The sequence below is a fragment of the Crotalus tigris genome, unplaced genomic scaffold (genome assembly GCF_016545835.1).
Source record: "Crotalus tigris isolate CLP2741 ecotype Arizona unplaced genomic scaffold, ASM1654583v1 scf7180000018550.1270297659:1495590, whole genome shotgun sequence".
Classification (NCBI taxonomy): domain Eukaryota; kingdom Metazoa; phylum Chordata; class Lepidosauria; order Squamata; family Viperidae; genus Crotalus; species Crotalus tigris.
In genome coordinates this window covers 688,259-715,057 of record NW_024097073.1, presented here as the reverse complement: position 1 = coordinate 715,057, position 26,799 = coordinate 688,259, and the positions used below count along the sequence as shown (strand labels likewise).

General features: G+C 37.2%; 2 protein-coding genes across 10 annotated transcripts in view; one reads left to right on the top strand and one right to left on the bottom strand.

The window, feature by feature from the left end:
- Nucleotides 1–9,100, bottom strand: part of LOC120312976 (serine/threonine kinase 11 interacting protein) — a 37,666-nt gene extending 28,566 nt beyond the window's left edge. For 3 of the 7 annotated variants that reach the window (XM_039354385.1, XM_039354388.1, XM_039354391.1), the window contains exons 1-3: nt 4,187–4,327; nt 3,682–3,745; nt 1,175–1,377 (exon numbers count right to left, since the gene is read on the bottom strand). In XM_039354385.1, coding sequence (XP_039210319.1) covers nt 1,175–1,377; nt 3,682–3,745 — 267 coding nt within the window. In that variant the 5' untranslated portion in view covers nt 4,187–4,327. Of the gene's footprint in view, nt 1–1,174; nt 1,378–3,681; nt 3,746–3,895; nt 4,161–4,186; nt 4,328–4,379; nt 4,588–8,997 lie in introns of those variants that run through there. The other 4 variants (XM_039354387.1, XM_039354392.1, XM_039354386.1 and 1 more) reach the window with 4 other exon arrangements.
- SLC4A3 (solute carrier family 4 member 3) overlaps nt 4,302–26,799 on the top strand; it is a 53,819-nt gene continuing 31,321 nt past the window's right edge. Inside the window, exons 1-3 of one of the 3 annotated variants that reach the window (XM_039354383.1) lie at nt 4,302–4,421; nt 14,340–14,492; nt 17,436–17,592. In XM_039354383.1, coding sequence (XP_039210317.1) covers nt 14,439–14,492; nt 17,436–17,592 — 211 coding nt within the window. In that variant the 5' untranslated portion in view covers nt 4,302–4,421; nt 14,340–14,438. Of the gene's footprint in view, nt 4,422–8,712; nt 9,133–14,339; nt 14,493–17,435; nt 17,593–26,799 lie in introns of those variants that run through there. The other 2 variants (XM_039354384.1, XM_039354382.1) reach the window with 2 other exon arrangements.

The following is a 26,799-nucleotide window of genomic DNA, read 5'->3' as shown; positions in this document are numbered from 1 at the left end:
TAAATACAATCAAACACCTCTACATTCCATCCTTTACCCCATTCTCTATCTCTAAAACCTCATCTCTCATATTAATCAGCAAAAGTCCAGTAAGGGTTATCAGAAATAACATAAATATTAAATTATATCTATTACAACTAATTTGAATCATTCCTTTCCATGTAAACAGATTCCCCCTCATTTCTACTCTTCAAATAATCAAAGTCTAGGGCTAGTCAAAAAAAACAATCATTACCAGAAACAACCACCATCATCCAGTCCCAATAAAATATTAATCACCTGAAAACCTATTTTTTTATCTTAATCAGAAAAAACAATTCTGTATACTTTCTTTCTTCTCACAATCTCTGAAATCCTCAAAGTTCTATCATCCATCTTCTCAAACTTTCTTCATTTCTTCTCTCAAAATTCATGTCATCATCTTTGTCAAGCCCTCTTTGTAATTCCAGTGTGGCAATTCCAGCAAATTTTTAAATCATGTTCCTGAAAAGATTTTATGTAGCATGTTTTTTTGTAGATCTCCCAAAGCTAGGACCAGTCAGCAGACTAAATGGACTAATAACCTAATTCACATTAGAACATTTCATAGATTAATAATTAATTTCTCCCAACTTTGAATATCCAAAACTAAAGTACAGCCATGAAGAGCTTTATACTGCCTGGTTCAATTTACTCTTTACCAATTTGCATTAGGGATCCTTCCCTTTTCCCACCTTTTTATTTAGATTTGCAATTTGTGATGTTTCTCAATGCTGAAAGTGGTATAGAGGTTGTTAAGATTTCATATTATTTGAAACAAATGTTTTATGTAAAAGCATTTTTAAGATGGAACTTCAACAGCACTGATCTAAATTTCTGAGTTGAGAAACATATGGTCCTCTAGATGTGGATGGAGAAAATCTATCTATCAATGTGGTTGCTAAGAGCAGCAAACAATTTGATTGCACATAATCCATCAATCAAAGATGTTGGTTTCAGCATTGGCTATGTAGACTAGAGTTGTTGAAAGTTGCAGTTTGACAACATCTAAAGATCACAGATTCCCCACAATTATGCAGCACAATGGTAACATTCAGTTGTATTAGTGTAACCCAAATAACCCCTCTGTAAGAGGGGATAAGTTTTTCCCCAATGCAGGTATCTAATGCACAGAATTTCACATTTCAGGACATACCTTCAGTGAGAGAGTTTTTTGCAAGACATCAAAGAGAAACTGGGCTTGAAGAATAGCAGATGTTTCAGCAGGGTGTGATGAGAGTGCAATGAAGCCATGATTCTGGTTTCGTGGCAACAGATACTGATCAAAGATCTGATTAAGAATCTGAAGTGTGGAAGTGAACAAGGTCAAGGTGCTAGTACCATCCAGAATCAAGTCCCCTGAAGAAAAAGAAGAAACATTAGCATTAACAGAGCAATGTATATTCACTGCACAGTATAACTGCATGAAGGAAAGGTCAATAATATAATCTAAAAGTGTCATAATTGCCACCCTTAATGTAAGGGATGAAGCTAGCAAGGGGGAAACTAACGGTTGCCAGGCTGGACAGAATTATTATGTAAACACTAAGTCTCTAATCTCAGCACTGGGAAAACAGGGATACTTCATCATTGTCTTGAAAAGACAAGAATGATTAAACCCTGGACAGACAAAGAAACAGAGAAAAACCACATTTGATTTCTGTGTGTATGTCTTCTACCTTACAAACCATGTTTTATCTTAGGGCTTTTGCTGTAAGCAAATTTCTGGATACTGGGTTGTGTCTGGAAAGCAAGATCTACCGCTACACCTGGCCTAAAGTCTTACATTTAAAGGCACGGGGTGCAAACTACTGTACATCTTATTCTACACACTCCACAGAGTGATATATTATAGGAAGCATATTCCACTCAGCATTAGATTCACTACAATGATATGAGGACCTCTCCCAGATTACATAACTAGATAACTGGAAAAGCTGCAGTTATGGTTAGTGAGAAACAAAATCAACAAAAATGCTTTGCAAAGGTGAAACATTTATTCTTCTTTGGGAAATGACACTTGGGGAAATCTGGAGCCTATATTTCAAAATGTTTTAGAAAACATAAGACTAAGTACAGTTATATACTAAGTTAACTGAAACTGTTTATTGATCAAATCCAATTTTCAAGATGGGTATCATGCAGAGAATTATAAGCTAACCATAGAAAGTAGTTGGGCATTTTGTGTTTCATTGTGTTGCCTAAACAACGCTAACAGAACTTATCTCAATGAAGAATGAACAGAGATGAAAAACATATCCCTGAAGAAACTTATTTAACAGAATACAGGTAGTCCTTGACTTACAACTATTTGTTTAATGATGGTCTGGAACTACAACAGCCTCAGAAAGGGTGCTTTACAGCAAAATGTTGAATCACCATTCCTGTGGTCACGTGATCACGATCTGGATGCTTGGCAACCTGTGCAAATTTACAGTTGGTTACCAAGCACCCCACAATTGCATAATTGTCATTTGCAATGTTAGCTTCCACAGAAAGCCAATGGAGAAGCCAGCAGGGAAGGTTGCAAGCTGCCGCTGCCTTATCTCAGACGGCTGGCTGAAAGAGCTGCCTACCAGGGGAGCAGAACTCCTTCAGCACAGTGCAGAAATAGAGCTCAAATCCTGAAGATCTGAGATTAGCTCTTGCATCCCGCCAGGAGTTCCCTCCTTTGCACGAAGGGGAGCTGAACTCCTTCAGTTAGATGCAGTAATGGCATCCGCTGAAGGATTCTTCCAATGGTGCATGGAAGGGGAACTGAACTCTTTCGGCCAGTCCTTAAAGACAAGAGGAAACCAAACTCCGAGCAGAAAGCAGAGTGTGGAAGGTAAGGAGCACAGGGTACCTAAGATGGCTGGCTCAGGAGATCCAGCACAGGCCACATACAAGTATCTCTTCACAGAGGCTGAAAAACCTTACTTGGATTTTGGCAGGAAGGGTTTTCAGCTTCTAAGAGGCAGTACAGTAAGGAAAGTAATACAGAATGCTTCAGCTGGGTGGGGAGGCCTGGCATAGGCCGCCCACACATGCCTTTCTGCTCAGGAGTTGAAAATCCTGCTTGGATTTAATTAGAGAGGATTTTCAAATCCTGAGCAGATCCTTCCAGATCTCTCCCACTACCCACAAGACACCTTACACTGCTTACATGGAACTCTGTCCGCCAACAACCTGCAAAGTTTCTTAATGATCACAACCAGGGTGCTGGATTTGCAGTCATTGAGCAGAGCAATCTCATGATACCTTGCTTAACAACCACTTTGCTCAGTAACCAAGATTCTAATGCCAATTGTGATTGTAACTCGAGGACAGCCTATATATGGATAAAACCTGGTCATAATATATGTTAACTTATCCTAATATATGCATTATAGAGTTTGGATTATCTTTGATATCTATTACAAGTACCTGCTGTGAGAAAAACACTCACAGAATTTTGGTTAATATACTTGCCATGGCAATTCAATTAAATGTTTTCGCCTATCTAAAATTCTGCTGCGCCTGAACTCAGAGCTTCAATATGCAACCATTATTATTAATTTAAGCAATCAATTCATAGACACAAGGCAAACGCAAGGATAACCAGATTTATTTCCATTCAGAGTAGAGCTAAGACCATTTTCCAAATATCTCAAAGAAAAGTTCTCCACATTATTAGAACCTCACCAGAATCTTGTAGTAACTGCGCTAGACACTGAAGCATTATTTTTTTGGGCGCAGAGGGTGCCATCTGCAAAGACAGGGAAAAAGGAATAATGATAATTTCTTGGGAACCAAAAAAGTTCAAGTCACATTTAGGTATCTCAACACATGCTAATTCAGAAGAACTACTTAACCAACACAATTGTGAAAGCAGAGACTGGAGAACCACAATTCCTACCTGAGAAAAGAGTCAATCCCCAGTGAAGAAGTGATTGAAGTAAACCTCTCTGTTCAAAGTCTTAGAACCACCAGGTACAATCTGAAGCTTAAACCCAGGCAGGCTCCAAGACCAACCCAGGCAGATCTCTAAACCAAATGTTGCAATATTCACGTGCAGGCGCGTGACAGCGACCATAGTTATTCAACCTCCCTCTCTTTTTGAAGCAAGGGGCACTACCCTTCTTCCATTTGACCCCGTCTAATAAACCCTCGTTGACAGAAGACCAGAGGAATTTTTTTTTTAACCTACCCTAAAAAGGCCGCCGAGTACTATACTGTTCAGAAATTACCAGGTTTCCTCCCGCTCTGTGACAGGAAAGGGAAGCCTGGTGCAGGAAAGACAAAGCAACAAGCACATGATACAGGCAACGCTAACCGGCCAGGAGGTAACCATGGTAACGTTCGCGTAGCCTCTCCACCACCTGGAAAAACCTTAAACTCGCCTTTTGGAAACCGATGCAACCCCACCGTCCATAGAAAACAAGGTAGAGTCCTTCCTGACTTCCGCATTTACCATAGAGCACGTACAAAATTGTAGAGAGTGTCCTCCGGCTCCGCCAAACGGAGTCGGTCCCGCCTCTGCTCTTGTTAACTTGCCTTCGCAGTCGCCCAGTGCCCCTCGCCTTAGATCCTGGTAACGGCTTTCTGCTTACTTTCCCAATCCACCTTGTAAGTTTTCTTAAAGCCATCAGATTTCCTCCCTTTCGCCCCCCCCCCCGCCTTCTGCACCAAAGCTCATAATATTTTCAAGGACAAAAATTGCCCTTAGAAACGCCTTCTAGCCTTCCCCCCCCCCCGGGCATCTGACTAGCAAGCGATGCCCCATTTTGCTGAAACCAGCTTAGTTTCTGGGTGTCTGTATACTTAAGCCTGGGACTGATTTTCACGGTTTAGCCTCCAAATACGTGGCATAAATATATTTAAACATGTGCAGAGAACCTGGGAAGAACCAATAAAAGTGAATATATGTAGCTCAGGGTTGAACTGTGGAATCCTTGGCAGTGCTTGCAAATAAATGACCAAGTTCAGAGAGCACCAAGGGCTGTACAACTTTGGAAGGGGATTTTTAGGGCTTTCCACAACAGTAAGTAGGGACTCTTGCATTTCAGACGTCTTGCTACGTAAATCCAGCGATAAAATGGCTGCAACAAAGTCTCAGGTTTTCCTTTTTGAAAATACTGATTTATAACAGCCAATCAAAACTATATTTTGATTTATATTATAAAAAATATCATTTTTATTTATATACATTGTAAACCACAATACTATCATTTTAATATTCATGACCATATTCATCTGTTCCTGTGTACTTCCCAATTTAATTTTGCTATTGTCTTCTGGATGTACAGTATAGGTCTGAGTAACCTGCAACTTTTTATATGATGCAAAACTACAGTTTTCATTCACAAACATTGAACATACTGGCCCTCAACATATAGAGAGGGCCACTGGCCCTTTGCACATCTGAAAATGGTTGGTATTTAAACAGTTGGAATGTTCAATTGCTAACTTAGAAATTGCTCACTACATATATCAATACTATATGAAAACAATTACGTATATTTATTATTCCACTACAAACAGTTTCTATTTAAAACCACTAAATCTATCCACAATCCATATTATCTAAAATTACAATCACAACAAGCAGAGAATAGTAAGAGCTGGAGTCCCATATAAATGAGCATAATATAAAGCATTTAACAAGCTTCAGGAAAAGGGATTAAAAAATGGGAAGAAGAAATAAACCCATTAGCTGATGGGAAATGGATAATGTCTTGGTCCCTGAAGCATTTGGGTGCTCCTTCATGTGATTCTGCACTAATCTGGAAGCACACTTAGACATCTGTATTCTCATGATGCCAACAATGCTGAAGGGCTGAGCTAATTTGTTCTGAGTCAGTTGGTTTAGTTAGTTTAAACCCACTGGGAAACCAGTGGCTTTCTCTTCTCATTCCTCTCTCCTAAGCTTCAGTTCTCTAAAATAAATTCTGGCTTGACAGCTTTATAAGTTGTCCTTTGCAGCTCAGATAAAAGGAGCAAGGTGAAATTGAGATACATTTTATCAGAAACAAATGACAGTTTTCTGTTCTATTCTGCTATGCACTAGCAGTCATGCAAAGCACCAGGCTGTTTTTATTTCTATTTCTTTTTTCTGGTGAGGGTTCCTACAGAACGTGCAGGAGTTCAGGACAAGAAGTTATTTTCATTCCGTGTTACTAGCATCTCAAGTCTTGAATGACGGTCAGAGATCTCTTCAAATTACTTCTGGGGGCATTATCTCAGGCTTCATTTCCACTCTCTATTCTCTCCAAGGTAGTTTGAAAGTAATCTACCAACGATCACTTTCCTGACCTTAAGATGCTGGGATCATAACCAGTGATTCCTCTCCACATGACCAATAACAGCAAAATAATTACCATTCCATTAGAGCCTCATGCAAAGTAAAGCTCTAGAGCAGTGTTTCTCAACCTTGACAATTTTAAGGCATGTGGACTGCAACTCCCAGAATTCCACAGCCAGCGTTGCTGGCTGTGGAATTCTAGGAGTTGAAGTCCACATGCCTTAAAATTGTCAAGGTTGAGAAACACAGCTCTAGAGCAACAATAACAAAATCTCATTTCATCCTAAAAGGAAATGGAGTTAATTTGTCAATTATTTTTGAACATTTGTCTGATAATACTCCCACCACCACCCAAAAATCAGCATGATTTTTTTATGGGTTGATGCTGTCTATCACATGTTATTCTTTATTTTATGAAAAATTCCAGTGAAAGCTGTGAAAGTAGTAGTATGTCATCATTTTTTCAACTAAGCATTGTCCCAGTAGAGGGCTAGTTTGGTGTAGGATAGGGGTAGGCAACCTTGGCTCTTTTATGCCTCATGGACTTCAATTCCCAGAATTCCTGAGCCAGGAATTCTGGGAGTTGAAGTCCATGAGGCATAAAAGAGGCATAAAAGAGCCAAGGTTGCCTACCCCTGGTGTAGGGGTTAAGGCACTCAGTTAGAAACTGAGAGGTGGTGGATTCTAGTTCCACCTTGGGCAAATCACTTCTAAAATCTTGCCAAGAGAACTGCAGGGTCTGGTCCAGGCAATCACCAAGAATCAACATTGACTTGAGACATTAAAAAAAAAAAAAACGCTTTCACAATGTTTCAAACTAGCGTTTCAGACTGTAGTAGTGGAGAAAAAAGAAACAATAAATTCTAAATCATACTTTTTAGGTCAAAGGCAGTGGTGGGATTCAGCCGTTCGCACTGGTTCAGCAGAACCGGTAGCTAATTTTTTGTTGCCCAGGCCCAGAATGGACTTCCGGAAGCGGCCTCCATACAGAGAACCGGTTGTTCACATATTTGAATCCCACCATTGGTCAAAGGAAATTATAGAAAACACACTGGAATATTCCACATCTCTTTACTGTATACAAAGGGAAAGTTTAAAAAAACTCAGGCAGGTTAAGGCTCTCCATGTCTTCACATCTCCAGTCAAAAAGAAACAGAAGGCAGACAAGTCCATCTCATCTCAATTAGCATACCTGTTAAAGTGCCTGTAATAAGGTTAAAACTCAGGAGGAGTAAAGCAGAGTTCCTCCTATGACGAAATGGTATTCTGCAGAGTTTAATAACTATATTTAAAAAAAAAAACCCTCTGGGATTTACAAAAGTCTTGAATTGTCTTCTGCAGAGATGCCCTCCAAAGAATGAGAGTGAGTTTGGTGTAGGGGTAAGGTGCTGACCTGGAAACCTCAAGACTGAGTTCTAACCCCTCCTTAGGCATGAAAGTTGCCTGGGTGACTTTGGGTCAGTCACTCTCTCAGTCCAGCTCGCCTCACAGGACGGTCGTTGTGGGGAAAGAGAGGAGGAGGAAGGAGTGGGATGTATGTCTGCTGCCTTGAATGACTTATAAAGCAATAAAGGTGGAATATAAACCTAATGAATTAATTAAGGAATAAATGTAAAAGCAATGACCGGTAGAAGTGCCCTTAGAATCTTTAATATGTGGTTTGCTTCATCTGCTCCTAGAGAGAAATTCTGAGTCTTCATGTGAAGGCTTTTCTTGTTAGATGGTTTATTATAAGGCACCAGCAGTTGCTCCTGTCATTCCTGTTTATATCCTTTTGAGAAAATAGCTGAGAGTCAAATAACCGGCTCTAATTGCCAAGGGGGTAAAACTGCATTAATAATTAGATTTTAGCAAGAAAGACAAAACAAGTCTGCAAGAACGAAGGATTGATTTGTTATTGCAATTGATAATCAAAATGCCTCCCTTCCGTAACTTCTAAACTGGCTTCAGTATCAAGTTAAAAGTAGAAGCTGCTTTAAAATGCACACCTATGCAAGTAAAAGTTTTTACAATCTATCAACAATATTTTTCTATTGTTTACAGTTACACTTCAGTATAATTCTTTTATTGGTTGATTATTTGTATTATAAATAAAACTGTTGTACATATTTAAATGCCATACGCGCATTGTCCAGTAATCATTATTACAACAATCCTGAAAGTATTTTTATCCTTCATGGTACATGGGGGGAGGGGGCAGACTGAGATGTGCAATTAAAGAATTCTTAAGAGCAAGCAACAGTGACTTTGAAAACAGCTTAGCAAGCAGACCACAATAGCTCTCACATATATAAAAACTGTACAGTGAAAAACAATGCACACATAGCTGTGTGAAACTACAAGAATGCATGTAAGTATAAACGAGTGTACGTTGTGTTACCCGCCCGTAAAGTGCATCGGGTCAGCCCAGTACTATGCTAATTAGGCACAGTGATGCCAATGTCACTGTATCAGAAAAGCTACTTGTGACCCTCCCTCCAACTTCCCTCGCTAGAATAGCCACTTGCTCAGCTGCTGTCTGCTTCTGCAAAAAAACAGCTAGTGACTCATAGCCTTGCAGCTCACTACCACACAGAATTTCAAATAAAGGAGAGGAGCAGCCAATGTGCAGCTCGCCTCTAAGCAGAGCCAGTAGCAGTGGATGGCTGCCTGCAGTAGAAACGGAAAGCTGCTGCACTGAAGAGGAGGAGGTGTCTTAGCACAGCCTGCCACCCTACCTGAGCAAGGAAATGGACACATGTTGAGCGATCTTCAGCAGGAGGAAGGAGGGCAAGAAAAAGGCAGTTGCAGCAGTGTGCATTTTGTGGATCCCTGGCTGGAGGCAAGCCGCTCTCCTTCTCAGCAGCTGCAAGGTACTGTGTATCACCTCTTTTCCTCCCCACCCCCATTCCTGCCTCCCTCCCATTCTAATCCAGCATCTCCATTACCCTGATATTACCAGGTGCAAGGCAGAGATTTCCCCCACGGAACAGAGCCCAGTTTTCCATGACAGGATTCATTTAGAAGTCCTTTTCCTCTCGTCTCTGCCTTGTTGTACAAGAGTTTTTAGCCTCCAGTCATCAGAGCATCAAATTATTTTGGGCAAGAAAAGATATTTCAAGCATCTGCCAGGCTAGTAGATGGCAGGATTTAAGTATGCCATGCAATTGTTTAGGAAATGCAAGAGAGAGAAAAGGGGGGCTGAGGCACACATGTGTGCGAGAGCAAGTGTACACTCCCACCTCTCGGCAGCATATGATCCAGTACATTTGGCATGCCAAAGGAAGTGCAAGTAACATCCTGCTCGTTAAGTCTGCAGCCCCTCACGAGAACCGGTGCAAACCTTAGAGACAAGCAATCACCATCTCGTTATTGCTCATAAGGATTTTATCTGAGGTAAGACTCAGCTCTGGGAACCATTTTCAATGGCAGGGCTCAGTGACAAAAAATGTAGTAACAAAGAATAGACTGTCTTTGAAGAGGTACATTTGTATTTTCCATTCTGCTTATTCAGATTTAGTGCCCAGTGCTTCCATTTCCAAGGGTGTGGCTGTGAGGTGGGTGTGAGCTCTGGCACTGCTCGCAGAAGGCAATTCCTATTACTGTAGTAAACCACACATAAAAAATATCTCTCTTGTACTTCTGTGAATGCTGTACGTCTTTATCTATTTCACACTGGGGTCAATTCTCAACTTCAGATATACACAATGTGAGATTTTGAGCAATTTTGTCATGTTGCACATTCATTCCCTCTCCTTTTTTCCTTTTGGCACCAACAACCTATAATTTGCAAGTGACGTCTGTCTCTAATCTGATCTGTCCTCTTCCTTCTATTGCTTTTCCTTGCTCATTGCAATTGATCGGAAAAGCCAAAATTATGAACAGTGTTCCTATTATGTTGAGCAGTGGATAAGTACAAAATAAAAATATGTCCCAAAATGGTCTGATTAACAAATAAGAGTCAGGATAATCAATAAAAATATTAATTCATATGAGAGAATGGCAAGACTAATAATGCCTTAAGAATCAGTAGTTATTCTATATTCTTATTCTATAAATAAATCTATAAGTTACAATAATGGCCCATCAGTAACAGCAGTCTTTAGAAGTGTCTGAATACTGTACATAATGATAATTAATTAGCACATTTATTAATTGTCAAATCAATTATGTAGTAGAAGTACACATATCAGAAACTCCTAAGTGTTTCTTAAGACTGTACCTTAAATTCCTGATATCTCCTGGTTGGGCTAGAAAAACCCGTGCCTGAAACCTTGCAGGACTGTATTGGTCAATGTTGATAGTATTAACTTAACTGCCTCCCCCTTTCCCCAATAAGATAGCCCCTGTATTTCTAAGCATCATTTCCTCAATTTCTGCTTATCAAGATACAGGAGTTCTTCCAGGAAAAAGAGATGAAATTCTATTTTAAAAAGAAGTCCCCAGTCACCATCTAAAGATCTTCATTTTGTTAATAAAAATACATCTATGGTGCCTGCTTCTCACAGAACCCTTTTGCCTCCTGATCTCATAGCTGTCCCTCTCCTGATTTTTATGCTCTAGGGCTAGGCCATTATCTCAGGACGGATGAATCTAGGATGGAATTTCCAGAGATCTATGTACTATTGTTAGTGATACTCTTCTTAGGTTCTTTCAATCTATCCTCTGAATACCTGCAGTTCCACATATCCATCGTGGAGGAAATTCCAACGATTAAATTGCTGTCATTTAGAATAGTTACTATATGAACCTTAGATTGTGAGCATGACGAATAATATATTGGCCACCGATCTTTGCCTCCTAATCCTATTGACACCCATCTTCATCATATTTCCACAAATTCCTATTCTCTATAATGTGCTTCATCAGACTTCACTATTCTCGTCTTTGCTTTTTTTTGAGCTTGAATTTTTTTGAGCCTCAAACATGTCTTCTTTTTTCAAATGTGTGCTTTGCAAAAAATGTTTTAGGATGGCTTGTTGATGCCAATGAAGAAGTCTGCAAATGATTTGGGGCCTGTGTACTCAAGTATAATAATAATAATAATAATAATAATAATAATAATAATAATAATAATAATAATAATAATAATAGTAATAAAGTTGGAGGGGATCTTGGAGGTCATCTAGCCCAACCCCCTGCTCAGGCAGGAAACCCTATACCGTTTCAGACAAATGGCTATCCAGTCTCTTAAAAACTTCCAGTTTTGGAGCATTCACCGCTTCTGGAGGCAGGTTGTTCCACTGGTTAATTGTTCTAACTGTCAGGAAGTTTCTCCTTAGTTCTAGGTTGTTTCTCTCCTTGATTAGTTTCCATCCATTGTTTCTTGTCCTGCCTTCAGGCGCCTTGGAAAATAGTCATTTAATACATATAGCTTAGAAAGTCTTCAAATGTATGTGATAAAAACTTCCAAAAATAAAAAGAGAGCACATTTTATTTTTCTTTCCTATCATTATATGGTTTTTTCTTTCTCTGCTATGCAGTTGTAAAAGCCTTAGGTTTTAGCATTGTTTGCTGCACTTTAGGGAGCAGTGAATGTGGACATTGAAATGGAAAGGAAACGGGATAGTGTTGTTGCATAGTATCTTCAGAATTTTAAGCAAAGGAAGATTTGCCTGAGTTTTTAGAGACCTATTGTCATTCAGAATCAACAGTAGCAAACTTTATAGAACTAAATTTGCATAATAGCAAAACTTCATATTTTAAAATATTAGAACTTTTGCAGTGCCTGCACAATACAGTACATGATTTCCTAATCTTATGAGGAATGTTGGTGTTAAACTGACAGAGATCTCTAATTTGACCTGTCAGAATACAACATTTGAATCTCAAGATTTGCTGTCTCAACACATGAGAGATAACATTACCAGCAGCAAATGAGATTATAAGCAGATGTTGGGGATGTGTTTACTTTTGACTAGATGAGTGGTACTACCGTATGTAAAAAAAAAAAGCTCTAGAGTTGTATTTGAACATTATTATTCAAAATAATATAAGTGGACAGAAGATCAGTGCTTAATTTATGCTTTCAGGGTACATTCACAAACTAGAATTGGCTGGACAAATTCATTCTTGCTGGAAAAAACAGCTGGTAACTTCTCAGATTTGGGATGTTTGGCAGGCTTGAAGACGCTACTTTTCTGTAGCAGCGTCAGTTCTCTAGAATGGCCTTCCACTAAAGCTTAGACTAATCTAAAACTAATCTTAGAATAATCTGACATTAACTACCTTGCAGAAACAGCTGAAAACAGCTCTTCCAGAGGACATTTGGGACACCTGTTTTTTGGGGGGAGGGGAGTTTGGTTCTTTTATATTTTTAAACTTTCTTTTTTAAAATGGAACATAGACATTGCAGTTGTTTGTGTAGTCCTGTAAAAGCACTGAAAGTCCTGTTGGAATATGATGGTAGAAATGTAATAAATAAATAAATAAATAAAAGTCTTTAGCTTGGTTCTAAATTGCCCTCCCTTGGATGGCTATTAATATATTCTTCTAAAATGCCAGAACAAGTAAGTCTTGATGTAGCCCTTGAAAGATTGTAATATCTGTATGACTTGGATCCCTTGGAGGAGGATATTTCAGAACTGGGGTGCTAACCATTAGTAGCATTATTATTAGATATGCAAGGTCTATAAATGACATCCCTGTAGCAATCTCTCTAAAGTTTACGAAGCTTCTTTTAGTACTATTTAGTTGGAAATATTTATCACCAGCAGGCTATACTTACTACAAACCTTATTTGGAAGTTTTATAAGCAAATAAAACTAAAAATAGAATGCATTTTTAAACATCAAAGTTAGCTATTGTAAACTCATATAGAAAACTGCCTAGAACTAGCTGCATGGTTGTGTCTGTGTGATCATCAGGAACTGAGTTCCACTCAAGAATTTTTACCCTTTAGAGCATTATAATAAAATAGTATCGGTCTTCTAGACAATATTTATTACTGCCCAAGGAATAAATTTTCTTGCCCAGGAAAGCAATTACTGTCTTAATTTAAGCATTTCATAAGATTCTTCATGCAATCCAGGACTTGCATATGTATGTTTTTAAACATTTGCTATATAATAAAGTGTCGCTTTTAAATGAGCTGATTGCATGGCCTTTTTAGGAATTCTAAATTATTTATGGTTCACGTCAGCAATTTAAAAATTCAAAACATATATATAACTAAATTTATTTGACATTGTGATTTGTTTATTTAGAAAATCTTTACAATCAGTTTAATGTCCCCATTTGCAACAAACAATTCCATTTGCGATTTGTTCTAAAGAAACTAATAGATTCTGGTTCTTCTGGAGAAAACTCTCTGAAGTTATTAATTGGCCTTATCCAATCAGCCTTTGGAGATATAAAATAAACATTGATCAGCAACTGCTCTTGAAACAGATCATTTAAAAATTAAATCGAACCTAGCAGGAAAGGAAAAAAATACTTTCACAAGTCTTTTTTAAATCAAAGATAAAGACAGCAGTTCTGTGTACTGTCAAATTATTTTAAAGATTGATCGGAAAATCCCAAGATGGTATTCAGAAACTTTGTGAGACCCAATGGCTACATAAGGATTACAGAAATAGAGAGATTACTCAACTGTGCCTCTGATTAACTATAAATGGCTGCCATTTAACTCTTGTATTATTTGTTCTTTGTTTATTCTTTGCAAACATCTGTTGTGGGATCTCACTTTGTTTCACTCCTCAATCTATTCAGTTAACTCTCAGGATCTTTCAGTGGACATTCACTCCGATTCCCCTCATTACTTCATGAAGCTGGTGACTATGATGACACATGACTTTCTGAATTATTAAATTATTGTTGTCCTAAGGCATTCCTTGTACATCATAATACTTAACCTGTATGCAATCTGAACCAAGTAAGTTGCTGAACTGTGGAGCAATATCCAGGTTTTTTTTCTGAGTGCTTATAATTAATTTAGAACTTGGTGTCATGCATAAGGATGTCGTATGATTTTGAATAGTGGCTCTTATTTTCCATTAGCTCTTAATCCTCACAGTTGCAGCTACAGTTTCCTGCCATTTCTCTGATCCCCTTGCCAAGGCTTTATGTCCTTTCTCCACAGGTTATGCCACGCCTCAGACTTATTGGATGCCTGTTAATGAAAGAGAAGGGTTGATACTTGCCCAAACATTGCATGACGGCCCATAGATTGTAAACCAAGATGGCAGCTGGGGATACCACTTCTTTGGGAGGCATCTTCACTAATGTACAGCAGGTAATTTTTTAAAAAAATGCCTTAATGGTTGATTTTCAAGGGTTGCAAAAATGGAAAGATATGGAAACTGGAAATTAAGAAAAGTTGTTGAAATGCAAGCTAGAATCATTCATATTCTTCCCAGTCCAAGTACTACATTAGACTACTAGTTCATTGCTCCCATAATTAAAAAATACCACTCAATGTTTTTTCTGTCTTATGGCATTTTAAAGATTTGGAAGTCTTGAGAAATTATTGTGGCATTTTAAAGCCTAAACAGATTTCTTAAGCCATTAGCTTAGTTGCAGAGTTTTTTGAGTCTTTAAAGTGCCATAAGACTTTAAATTGATGTTTCTTGTAACAGATTAAAAATTTACTCTCTGGTAGTCAGTACCAACATTTTGTCTTTTTCATATTCAGAAGAGAGATATTGGCAGTAAACAGCAAAAGGGTTTAATCATCTTCATATCCTGCAATTATCTGCATTCCCCAAAAGTCTTCCTTAAAGAGTAAGGACTCCTTAAACAGTGTGATGAGGAGGTTTAGGGGAGAGAAATGTGCAATAGTGGGAGTTCACAATAAAAAAAGTTCACTAGATAACTTTGGGCCAGTTGCTGTCTCTCAGCCCAATTTATATGTTAGAGTTATGGAAAAGATAAAACTGGGGACAGAGTGATATGTATTCCACTTTGAGTATATTAAGGAATTATGAAATATAAATCTAATAGTAGTCTAATAGAGTGGTCATTAATCTGGCTTTCGGTCATTCTTCTCATTCTACATTGTTTAGGAAGTATGCTTGACCTCAGGCTTTCAGACACTACAGATAGCTGCAGGAAAGAGGAGGACACTTGCTTTTTCTAAATTTACATTTGGGTACTTTTTGTGGCATTTCATAAACTAGAAAGGTTAATTTCTATGAACAGACAATTTCATATAATTAGCTGCATTGTATAAAATTCTATACTGTCTCCTAACTATTGTTTTATAATAAAATACGTACAAAGCAGTTGGGAGAAAGTGGTTATCATGCTATATAATGTTGATCTGTTACTAATATAGCAATAATCTACAATTTAATTCAAGTCAATAACAGCTAACTACTTGGAAAGGTAGGTCAATTTGTAACTATGTTATCCTCTCATTACGCTTACAAAATTCCAAGTGAACAGGTAATGGAATGTATTTTGTGATATATAGTTCAAGAATGGATCTTACATATTTTTGATATAGAAATTTTGAATTTGAAAAACATACTTCTGTAAGAAATAACTGACCTTTGTTTCATTTTTAGTCCCCATATGAAGTCCTCTAAATGAAACATAAACATATAATTTATGACATTTGGAATCTCTAGCTCTATGGGCTCTCTGTAATTTTCCATAAAAAAGAAATTTGATGCTGTATCAGCCCTGCAGCTACACCAAAAGCAAATTGACTATTTACTGATAGGCTGCTTCAAAAGCCATCAGATATACTATTACAGAGCAGTGTTGAATGTCTAAAATAATGGGTCGAGGGGTTGAAATCTGTATATCCTTACCTACAATCATGTTATTTCTAGGGTATACCTACTCAGTTTGCTTTATATCCTATCATCATTTATACATAATAGAAATTAGTTTTGTCACTAGAAATATATTCCAGGCTGAACCTAGAATTTAATTTAAATTAACAGAGAATTCCTGGTATAGTAAACACAAACAAATCTATAACAGCATTTAATAAGCTTTCACAAATAATGTTCCAGTTCATTAGATGTCACCAAAAATTATGCCATAATACAAGTGCTACTCTTCGAAATGTTACAGAATTCTATGTTTACTTTTATAACAAGAAATTAATCCAGCTTCATCCATGGAAATTATATCTAATTAAAACTTGCTGCAGTTGCCTTGCCTTTGTGGCAATGATGCAGAAACTCACCTGTCCGGGCAACAGAAAGGCTATGAAGGTCTTTCCCTAAAGCTAAATGTTTCTAGCTAAGACCTGTTTTGCTTTCTCTGATTCAGCAAAGATCTGCCATCGCTGGGCCTACTGTGTTTCCATAGTAACCGAAAAGACCACAACAGCTTGGCACCAGCATTTCAGGCTAAATTGACAGGAATGTTTTTTTACCAGTGGCTGGAGCTAAAGATCTGAAAGAGCCCAAACTGAGAGAGCTCCCACGATTAAACTTTCATGTTTGTTACTTCCTGTCCTCTTTTCAGTTTATACCCTTGGGGCCAGGGGTGTGAGGAAATTATAGAAATAACTACAAAGAGGGAGAATTTGGGGTTGAGCAGAAGATAAGCTGCTGCCCAGTGGCAAAGACTTGGAAAGGAATCGGAGAAGATGGAGAAAAACACCTTGGGTCTTAGAAGGACTTGTAGGAAGCCACTGGGATGCCCCTAATTAATGTAATGTGGAGTACAGTGAACTACATTGTATATATTCTGCTTCTAGTTGTATTCCACCTGTCCTTGACCTGTGCTATCCCAGCCTGGTTCCCTGATGAGGTGGAAAATCCTGGGGTCTCCCTTTGGAATGGGAGGGGGATGGGAAGGAACTTGACAGTTTAAATATCAGATTTACTTCTACTCATCCTGAAGAGAGTGGAGAATGTGCATGTTGAAGGAAGGTCTGGAACTGATAAACCCAGGCGCAGTCTACTTGCTCTTACAGTATTTGGATATTTGGACAGACATCCTAGCATCCAGCTGTGATAGATTCCTAATCTGGGAATGAAGGAAAACCAGGTTAGAACAGTCAAATGAAGGGTTCAAGTTTGAAATTGGGGTTGGGATCAATGATCCCTCATTGTCCTCCCAGTTCTACTGTTTTGAGGCTGTACAGTGGGGAAATATGACTGAGGGTGCTATTTGGCAAAGAGAAGTGATCTGTGCTTTCAATGCCTCCCTGGAATAAGGGATTATATTGAGACATTTCTTTGTTTTGCTGATGATATTGTTGACTAATGTGCAGGATGGTGGGGATGATGAGGCAGCCTTTCCTGGCACGGAGGATGAGGAGGAGTTGGACAAGACCTTGGGTGTTGAACGGTTTGGAGACCTGATCAGCAAGTCTGCATTACGAGACCAGGAAAAGCAAGGCCGCAACTACTCTGAGACCGACTTTGAATGTAGGTAAATCATGTAAGCTGGTCCTACCTTAAGTCTTCAGGTAGAAACAGTATTTAGTAATGTGAAGGCTTTTGCCCAAATGTATCTTATATGCTATAATTAATAAATAGTAATTAGATCACCCCACTGCAGATTGCTATATTCTTCTAAATAATGTATAATGGAATGTAGCATACCCAACCTGACTAAAACTAAAACATTTAACATTTAAACAAATATTAAACTTTGAAAATAGAAGAAGCTGGTGTTAGGAATCTGAGAATGTAGAATTTTGATGCTGAAGCAGATGTATACACGTTTTAGTTATGTGAAAAATCCTAAATATTGGCAATGAAATAGGATTACAAGAAAAGAAGGGTTTTAGAATGCAAGTTTCATTTGGCATTTAAAATACTATTATATTTTATTAAACAAAACATTTTTTGTGGACTTTGGTCTGCATTTTAGACCTTCCTGTCTCACAATTGGCATTTTTTTTGTCTTAATGAGAGACAGACAAGCATACCTATAATTATATTTATTGGAGACATGACCTTGGAACAACTAGAGTGCTCATAAAAGCTGAAAAATACTATGAGTTTGAGGGGATTTTTTACATTATGTTTAGCTTTATCCTGATCCCAAGGTTGATTTTAAATTAGTTTCAGATAATCAATTATGTAAAAAACCATCAATATGAAACACATTTGTTTCTAGAAATGTTAGTGCTAGAAAAATGGAAGATCTGTTTTCATTTCCATCCTGTTTATCTTATTGTCACAGACATAGGCATATGCGTAGGCTGCTAATGCATACAGAATTCCGGATCTATTGAAGGCTAGCATTTAGTTGTATAATCTCCATCAACCTGAATCTCACACAGTTTGATTAGAACAAGCCTTATAACTATTTAAACTATTTAACACAAAGATCTTTTTCTCTCTCCTAAATCTTGCAACATGGATATATTGGAATGAAACTATTGATTTCTACTTTTGTTTCTCTAAAGCTGAACCAGAATTTCTTCCTTACTACAGTGTTCCCATGGACTTACCATGGATCATCAGAATCAGGAAATAGTCACTTTGGTTTAATTTTTACAGTATTAAAGCAGTAATGGCAGAATTAAAAAAAATGTCAAGAAAAAAAGACCTGCAAAGAGGAAGTGAAAGCATCCATATGTGCAAATATCCGAAAATAAAGAAAAAGACCAATAGTGAGGGAACAATTCCTAAAAGGAAAAGGTAGGAACTGGGAAATGCCATGTCCAGGCAGAGGCCAGTCAACAAATCTTGTCTTCCCTGCATGGATAGTAAGGCAGGAAGGAAAAAAATGATCAGTCAGGATATGCAATGGCTATCATTTGGACTGAGTGTTAATGTGGTTTCATTGCCAAGCCACTTCAATTCAGAATGGTCAACCTTAGCAACAGCAGGTTAAGCTGCCATGCAGGAACAGTTTAACTTGCCATCTGGAATTAACCTTAATTCCAAGCACAAATGACTGCTAATATATATACAGAAAAATGGTTTTAAAAACATATATTCATGAGAGATTGACATGTATAGTATTTATCCTATCAAAATCATCTTTACTTAATTAGCCGAATCGTTCTTTGTGATGTGTCCAACTTACTTTAATTTGGTGCTGTCCAGATTGCTTATCCTGCAAAGGATTATGCTAATGGGATGACTGGAAAGTCTGGAAGCATCAGATAGGGAAGCAATACATACGGTAGTTCTGTACATTATCACATTGTTGCACTTACTGTGCTTTTATCTTCTTTCTAGTTAAATGATTTTGAATGTCAGCAACATTACGCAGTTATTTTACTAATATTATAATGCTGATTATTGCATGTCAAAACTCTGTATTTCCAAATGAAAAATTTACCTACAATTTTTATTTATAAAAACAATTATAGCCCTTATCCATGCTATCATGTTACCTGCATTTTACCTGCAGGTTCTAGAGCTGATGGGATACATTCATTGTTACTAAGCTGCACAATGTGTCCTTGAAATCTGATGAGCAAGCTTGTATGATTTCTGAATCATATCTGATCCTTTTGCTGAAGAAATTAGAAGGAATAGCAGTTACTGAACAGTGACAGACTTCTTTTGCATTCATTTTTGACTGATTTTTTTAATCTCTTCAAGATGATTGTGATATATTAGGAATGGCAATAATTTCAAGACTTGAATCCCTAAAGAGACTTCTTTTAAAAAAAAATTATATTCTGCCTTTCCCCCAGGAGCTCTTCAAGGTGTGTGCATAATTCTTCCTCTTCCAGGGAGTCTCCAGAAATAATTTCAGTAGTCTGCCATTAAACAAATTGAATCTTCTGACACATCTAAATCAGCTCAAATGGGAATTTTTTTAGCTTTCTGCCAGGAGCTTTTTTTAAGTCGAATTCCAGAAATAATAGAAGAGAAAGTACTTGGATCTTCCTAATCAAAGCCCAGAAATACAATACTTAACCTTGGAAAGATTCTGTGAACTCAAGTTATAGATATGTAGTTCTGTAGTCTTACACACAAGGAAACTTTTAATAAGAGTTTTCATTTAGAACCAGATAACCAAATCTGGATTTAAAAAAAGAAATGTGTTTGGGAAAGGACAAAACAGAAAGGAAAGCACCAATCTCCCATGCGGAATTCCAAATAACTGAATATTTTAAGTCTAACTAAAGCTTGTCACATTTCACCTGTTTGAGCAGAATCTACTTGGATATTGTTTATCCTATCCTTATGATTTTCTTCTACTTTAGAGCACTATTTCTATAGTTTCTTCTTTTTATTTTTGAGGTAATAATGTTTTGATTTTTACCTCACCTTTTTGCACAGAAATCACTTTATTACTTTTTCTATTATCATTTCACCCTTTCCTTTATCCTTCTCATGTTCCTTGACAATTCAACATCTTTTAAAATAAATACCTACAAGATATTTACAACCTCAGTAAGCAGAAAAGAGTGAAGAATAATAAATGGAAGACTAGACTTCTTAGTTATCATAAAATATGTCTTTCTTTTTTCCTTTGGAACTTAGAAATTGGGAACACATATTTTTCCATTGTCTTTGGAAAAAGTTAGTAGAGGACTGGTGAAAAATTGGCATACACATCTTAGTTCCTGAAGGCTGATTTAAATTTACATTTTACAATCTTTATAAAGCTATTGTGTTTGTATATTTTTTTTAAACTGAAAATTTCACCACCAACTTTTTTAGACATAAAAAAAATTGCCACAATGATACAACAATCATCACTCATATCCACTTACCCCTCAACTGCTTTTATAAGGCAGGATGTGGAAGAGTCACTCCCACATATGGTGTGTGTAATCTTTCCAAGAATGCGGCTACGTTTTTGGATATACTTATTGAAACCACTGTATATTGTTTAATTTTAAGAGATCCACTGAATATGTATCTACAAAACATCTAAGTTCATATAATCACATATATACTATCATGTTTTTCCTTTTAACATGAGCAGTGTTGTATAGACTGCAGAAGAGGAATAAGAAACATTAAGACAAAGCAATTAAAGTCATGAAATAAGAAAATGAGTTTACTGGAATACAGTTCACTATATTTTCCATACCTCATTAATAGCATATTAATATTACCATTTTTTTAGAAAAAAGATTAATGATACAATTCCAGCAAGTTCCCTGTTTTCAAATGAGACTCATATAATAATTAGGACAACAAGACACTTGTTAGCTTCTTTCTGGTTTTCCTATGAATAGAAGTAGAAACTGCTCTTTTTTGTGAAAGTTGGTCACCTACGTCTGTTCCCTGTTCCCTGTTTTGATAGCAATTATTCCAGCCAGTGGAAGAAGAAACTCCTACATGTTGCTTTATATATTGCATTTAAACATCTCTCTATTTTTGAGGATTTAATCAACCTCCAACCACAATTTTCTTCATCTTTATGCCCCTATCAACTCCTTGACTTTGCCTGCATATATTTGTTTTGCAATTTGATCCTCTTTCAAACCACCTCAACATACTTAAGTAGAAATTACTCGTCCATAGTATTCAATCCACATTCATCACTCATTTATTCTTGACAATCTCTTCTAGTTTTACTGCACTTCCTTTTCAAAATATTCAGTTCCCACTGTTTTGCTTAATCTGATGTTTCAACTAACCATTCAACTTTCACTTCCAATCAAAAGAAAAATAGAAGTTTATCTGAGCAAAATGAACAAAATCTTGCTATTACACCAAGCCATTTTTGCTTCTTTTAACATTCAATTATCACAGCAGGTACTATCTAATACCTTTTCATTTGCATGCCTTATCATTTCATTGTGAATTTCCATATTTAATAAGCATTTTATCAAACATACTTTCTCAGGGGGGCACGGTGGCTCAGTGGGTAAGATGCTGAGCTTGTCAGTTGGAAGCACCATGGCCTGGATGATTAAGAATCTCCATAGACATCAACTACAAATGACCACATAAATTCATATACACAATTAAACCATCATATGCATTCCTTGTAAATTTATCTATACATACATTAAAATCAAGGGACCTATGCATCCTTTCCATTCTCCTGGCTCATTTATTGTGCCATTCTCTAAGCATTCCATTTTGAGAAAGCTGATTCCCATAATAAGGACACTAGCAGCTGTCTCCAGAATTGTTTCTAGGTGCAGCCTCATCTCTTTCTCAAAAATATCCCAAAAAACAAACTGAATACTTTGAATTTCCTATATAGAGTTTTCAACTGCTCTCAATTGCCTATTTAGAGTTTTAATGGAACCTCACTGGAATTCTTGTGTTTTACTTTATCATTCTTCCTAATAGACTTTGCTGATCTAATCTTAGAATGATATGTGAGTTGGATTAACATTTTCCAGTCCAGTATATACTTTCTGTAAAGCAACAACATACTTAAACATTCTTCCTTATATTAATATATTTCTCAGAATCTTACTGAAGTTCAAATATCTGGTCTTCGTTCCCTGTCTGTAGCATAAAGTCACATTTCTCAAATTTTGCTCATTAACACTTTTTCATACCCTTCAGTCAGAATTCCATCTAAAACCTTCCCAGGCCCACATACCGTAACAAATGAATTCTTTATATTTTTCTATGTATATAGATGAACAATAATGTCATTCTTCCATCCAAAGACACAAATGCAATCTTCATACACATTTAATAGTCATCCGACTATTCTATAAGCAAGGCACATCCATATTTAATATTTCTCCAGTTATACGATCTACACATTTAACATGTTTCAACATTGTCACAGCTTCCTTAGGGTGAAACATTGAAAGACTGTAACATTTACAGCATCTGTTTCAGTCCCAATCCTTGACGTATTATTTAGCATTCCAATGCAGATCTCTAGCATTTCAGTTTCCTCCCAAATAATGAGATTGTTTTAATTTTTAATTCTATTCATTCTAGTTCTCTACATACACTTCCAAAATATTTTTATAATTTTCATCAAAAATTACTGTGCACTTTCTCTGCCTTATTTAATTTTAATTGTTCAATGGTACTTTTGAGTACAGTCCTTGCAAATACAGTGATACCTTGGTATTCATCATGAATTGAGTTTGGGAGGCAAGATGAGTACCAAAAACGATGAGCACCAAACAGATTTTTCCCATAAGGAATAATAAAGTGAATCACAAGGCAGCAAATACTGATAACTTCTAGCTTGTGCATTGAGTACCAAACACAAGATGAGTATCAGAACAAAATTTTCACATCAAAATGTGTTGAGTATCAAATTCAATGGATTTCAAAGCAACTGAGTTGCTGTACAGTGTACACTAAAACCTCCTTTTTACATGTTTATTGATTGGCAATTTCTCCGTTATCTACAAATGTCCATTAAATATGTAATTACCTCATTGTGGCAGTTTATGTTATTTGCATAATGTCTTTATGTGTACAATAATAAATCATCACAGACATTTAACATCACTTGCCTCCAAACTTGTTATATCAAGTTCTGCTAAATCAAAATGTCCCTCTGCATTAAGTAGTAGCTTTTGCAGCAATCATATTATTTACATGTTTACTCATTTACAGCTTTTTTCACTTCATCTGATACCAACTGTCTTTTTGTACACTTCGCATTAGCATAATATTTCAGTGATCTGACATAGCATTTTTACCCTGTTTTTGCCCAAAGCAGCTTTCCTATCCTCTTTCTTTATATTCATTATTTCTGTTGCGATATTGAACTGCCATTCAGCATTTTTCCACATTAGAATCAGACTTTTTCTACCAGCAGTCACTTTATTTTTCCATTTCCATTTGTCCCCAAATTCCACTCTTAACACTACCAAAAATGGTCAACTCCATATTCATATTTACCATCTTCGTATCCCTCACGAATTCTCTCAGTCTGCCCTCATAATCACATTGGCTATGGTTTTCGTTATGTATACATTCCTTTGCAATATATAAAAATGTTTATATGTTTATGTTTAACAGTGTACTTGAAATGAAGAAACCCTTTTCTTGCAAGACTGATGTCAGCTTTACTAAGTAGGCCAGACGGGAATCACAGCCAGATGTGCTTATTCTACTTTATGGTAAAGCTGCATTAAGAGAACCTTGCAAGTCTGAAAGTACTGTCCTGCTGCCATCTCTTTTACTGCCCCAGAAATTAGGGAGGTTTCCTTCTGAGCCTCTTGTCCTGTCCACTATCTTGCTGCCTGCTATGCTGTCCTTGTCTGATTATTCCCTAGGCAGCATCTCTTCTTATGTGCTAGATATGATCATCTTGCCCTTGGTTTTCAAGGGAGTATGGCAATGAAACACAATAATAAGAGGAGCATTGGTTTAAAAAAAAAAATAGAGCCAGTCCAATTGAACATCCCTTTATCAGGATGAGCAAGATTATTCAGTTCCTCATGCCTGCAGATATTTGTCAACTATTGATGTGTCCACGAGAGCAAACCAGTAGAAAATTTCTTTTTCAAACCACCACCGTTTACATGGAAATTCCTCAGAATAAGCTGTGAGAACCCCTGCCTTTCTTATTATTAGTTTACCTAGCTTAGGAAGGGAGACCTTTGGGTAGTGGGATGAAACTATGTGAGACTCCGTGCCCAAGCCACTTCACCTCCTCTGTATTTTAATAGTTACATTAGCTGCTACTCTAGAATTAAGATGTCCAATGAGATGTTCTCTATAATTTTTTTTGTATGCCAAACAACTTTCAAATTCTTGTTTATTCATGAAATTCTTCAGAGATTTCAGATAACACTTTCACCTACAGCTCCTTCTCTGTTTACCCACTGCTGCTTTTTTATACATGGTTCATAATTATGTGCTAAGAAGAAAAAGATGGAAAAGCTGCACAGCAACTTTTTAAATAGCACCAAAATAATTCTGTCCAAAAACTCTATTGCTGTTCCTAGATTTATTTATCCCCCCCCTCCAATTTTATATGTTTCTTTATATAATATTGTTTTGTGTTTTCTACATACAGTATTCATCTTTGCTGTAGCAAAAGTATAGACTGCCATCTAGAGTCATATACTGGTAAGGCTGTCCATGTTTTCTGTCCCAAACTCTTGACTTATCACAGAATTCTAATCATAGGGCTGGAAAGGACCTTGGAGGTCTTCTGTTTAATTCAATTCCCTGTCTAAAGCAGGAGTCTTTATAACCATGTCAGACAAATAGTTGTTCCAATCTTTTCTTGAAAACCTCCAGTGATGGAGCACCCACAACTCTAAGCAGCAAGCTGTTCCATTGATTAATTATTCTCAGTATCAGCGAATTCTTCCATATTTCCAGTTTAAATCTCCCTTTGATAAGCCTCATCCGCTACTTCTTTTCTTGCCCTCAGAGGTTATGGAGAATAACTCAACACTCTCTTCCATATGACAGTCTTCCAATTGCTATCATGTCTCCCCTGAGACTTCTCTTCATTAGGCTAAACATACCTAGTTCCCTTAGCTGTTCATCATATCATTTAACCTCCAGACCCCTTATCATCTATTTTTTTCTTCTCTGAACTCTTTCTAGGGCTTCAGCATCTTTTTTGTATCATAGTGACCAGAATTGGACAGTCTTCGCAATGTGGCCTTACTAGTAAAGTATAGAGTGGTGCTATCCCTTCCCATGATTTTGATACTATTTCTCTATTGATGCAGCCTAGAACTGTGTCGGCATTTTTGAGTGACATGGCTTAAATCTTAAAATGAAAAATAGATTTAGGAGTATTTAATGATTGACATATGTGAGAGACGCAACAAGCTTCCTAATGCAATGGGAATTATAAATTATAGATTACAGAACTATATTATTTCTAGCTAGGTTACCTTAATAAGATTATCAGTTCTTCATATTTACATGTAAGACTTATTGACATGGGAAAGGCTAAACTCCAAGAGTTATTTGATTCAAATACCAAATCAAAACAAAAATTAACATTTGATTTCATGTTCAAATTGTTTTCCATCAAATATATATTATATTGCCCCTGTGGATACACTGCCAAATAACACATTGACTTGTAAGATCCATTTTCCCAATCATTATATTAAAGAGAAATATGGACATTTTTATCTTTCAATATCTTCCAGATGAATTTTGGATTTTAGGCAAATATCCAATACAATATGCAGCTTTTTGATATTATGGTCTGGTAAGCTTATTACAGAAAGCTTAAAACCGGGTTGATTTGTTACTACATTCCTACTGCAAGAGAATATATTTTTATACAAATCTGAGAACAGCAAATGTCTTTTTATTACTGATCAATCAGTCAATCAATCTATAAACAATTCTTTGAGTCTTACTGGCTGAAAAATACAATACAAATAAATACATGTTATTCTAGCATATTGTAAACAATACATATTTTTCTAGTGCAGCGGTTCTCAACCTGTGGGTCGTGACCCCTTTGGGGGTCGAACGACCCTTTCACAGGGGTCGCCTAAGACCATCGGAAAACACATATTTCCGATGGTCTTAGGAACCGAGACACTGCTCCTCTATCCGTCTCCAGGTGGCGGGTCCATCCATGCTGGCGCCGGGGCCCAGTGGGGTCGGGCAGCGAGGCCAGGTGCTGGTGGAGGAGGGCCGCGTGGAGCGAGGCACGGGGCAGGAGGGCAGCAAGGAGGTGGGCGCTGTGGCTCCTGCTGCTGCTGCTGAGGCGGCCGATCACGACGTAGAAGCGCCACGGCATGGAGCGGCATGGCCGAGGGCAGGCAGGCCGAGGGGGAGGCG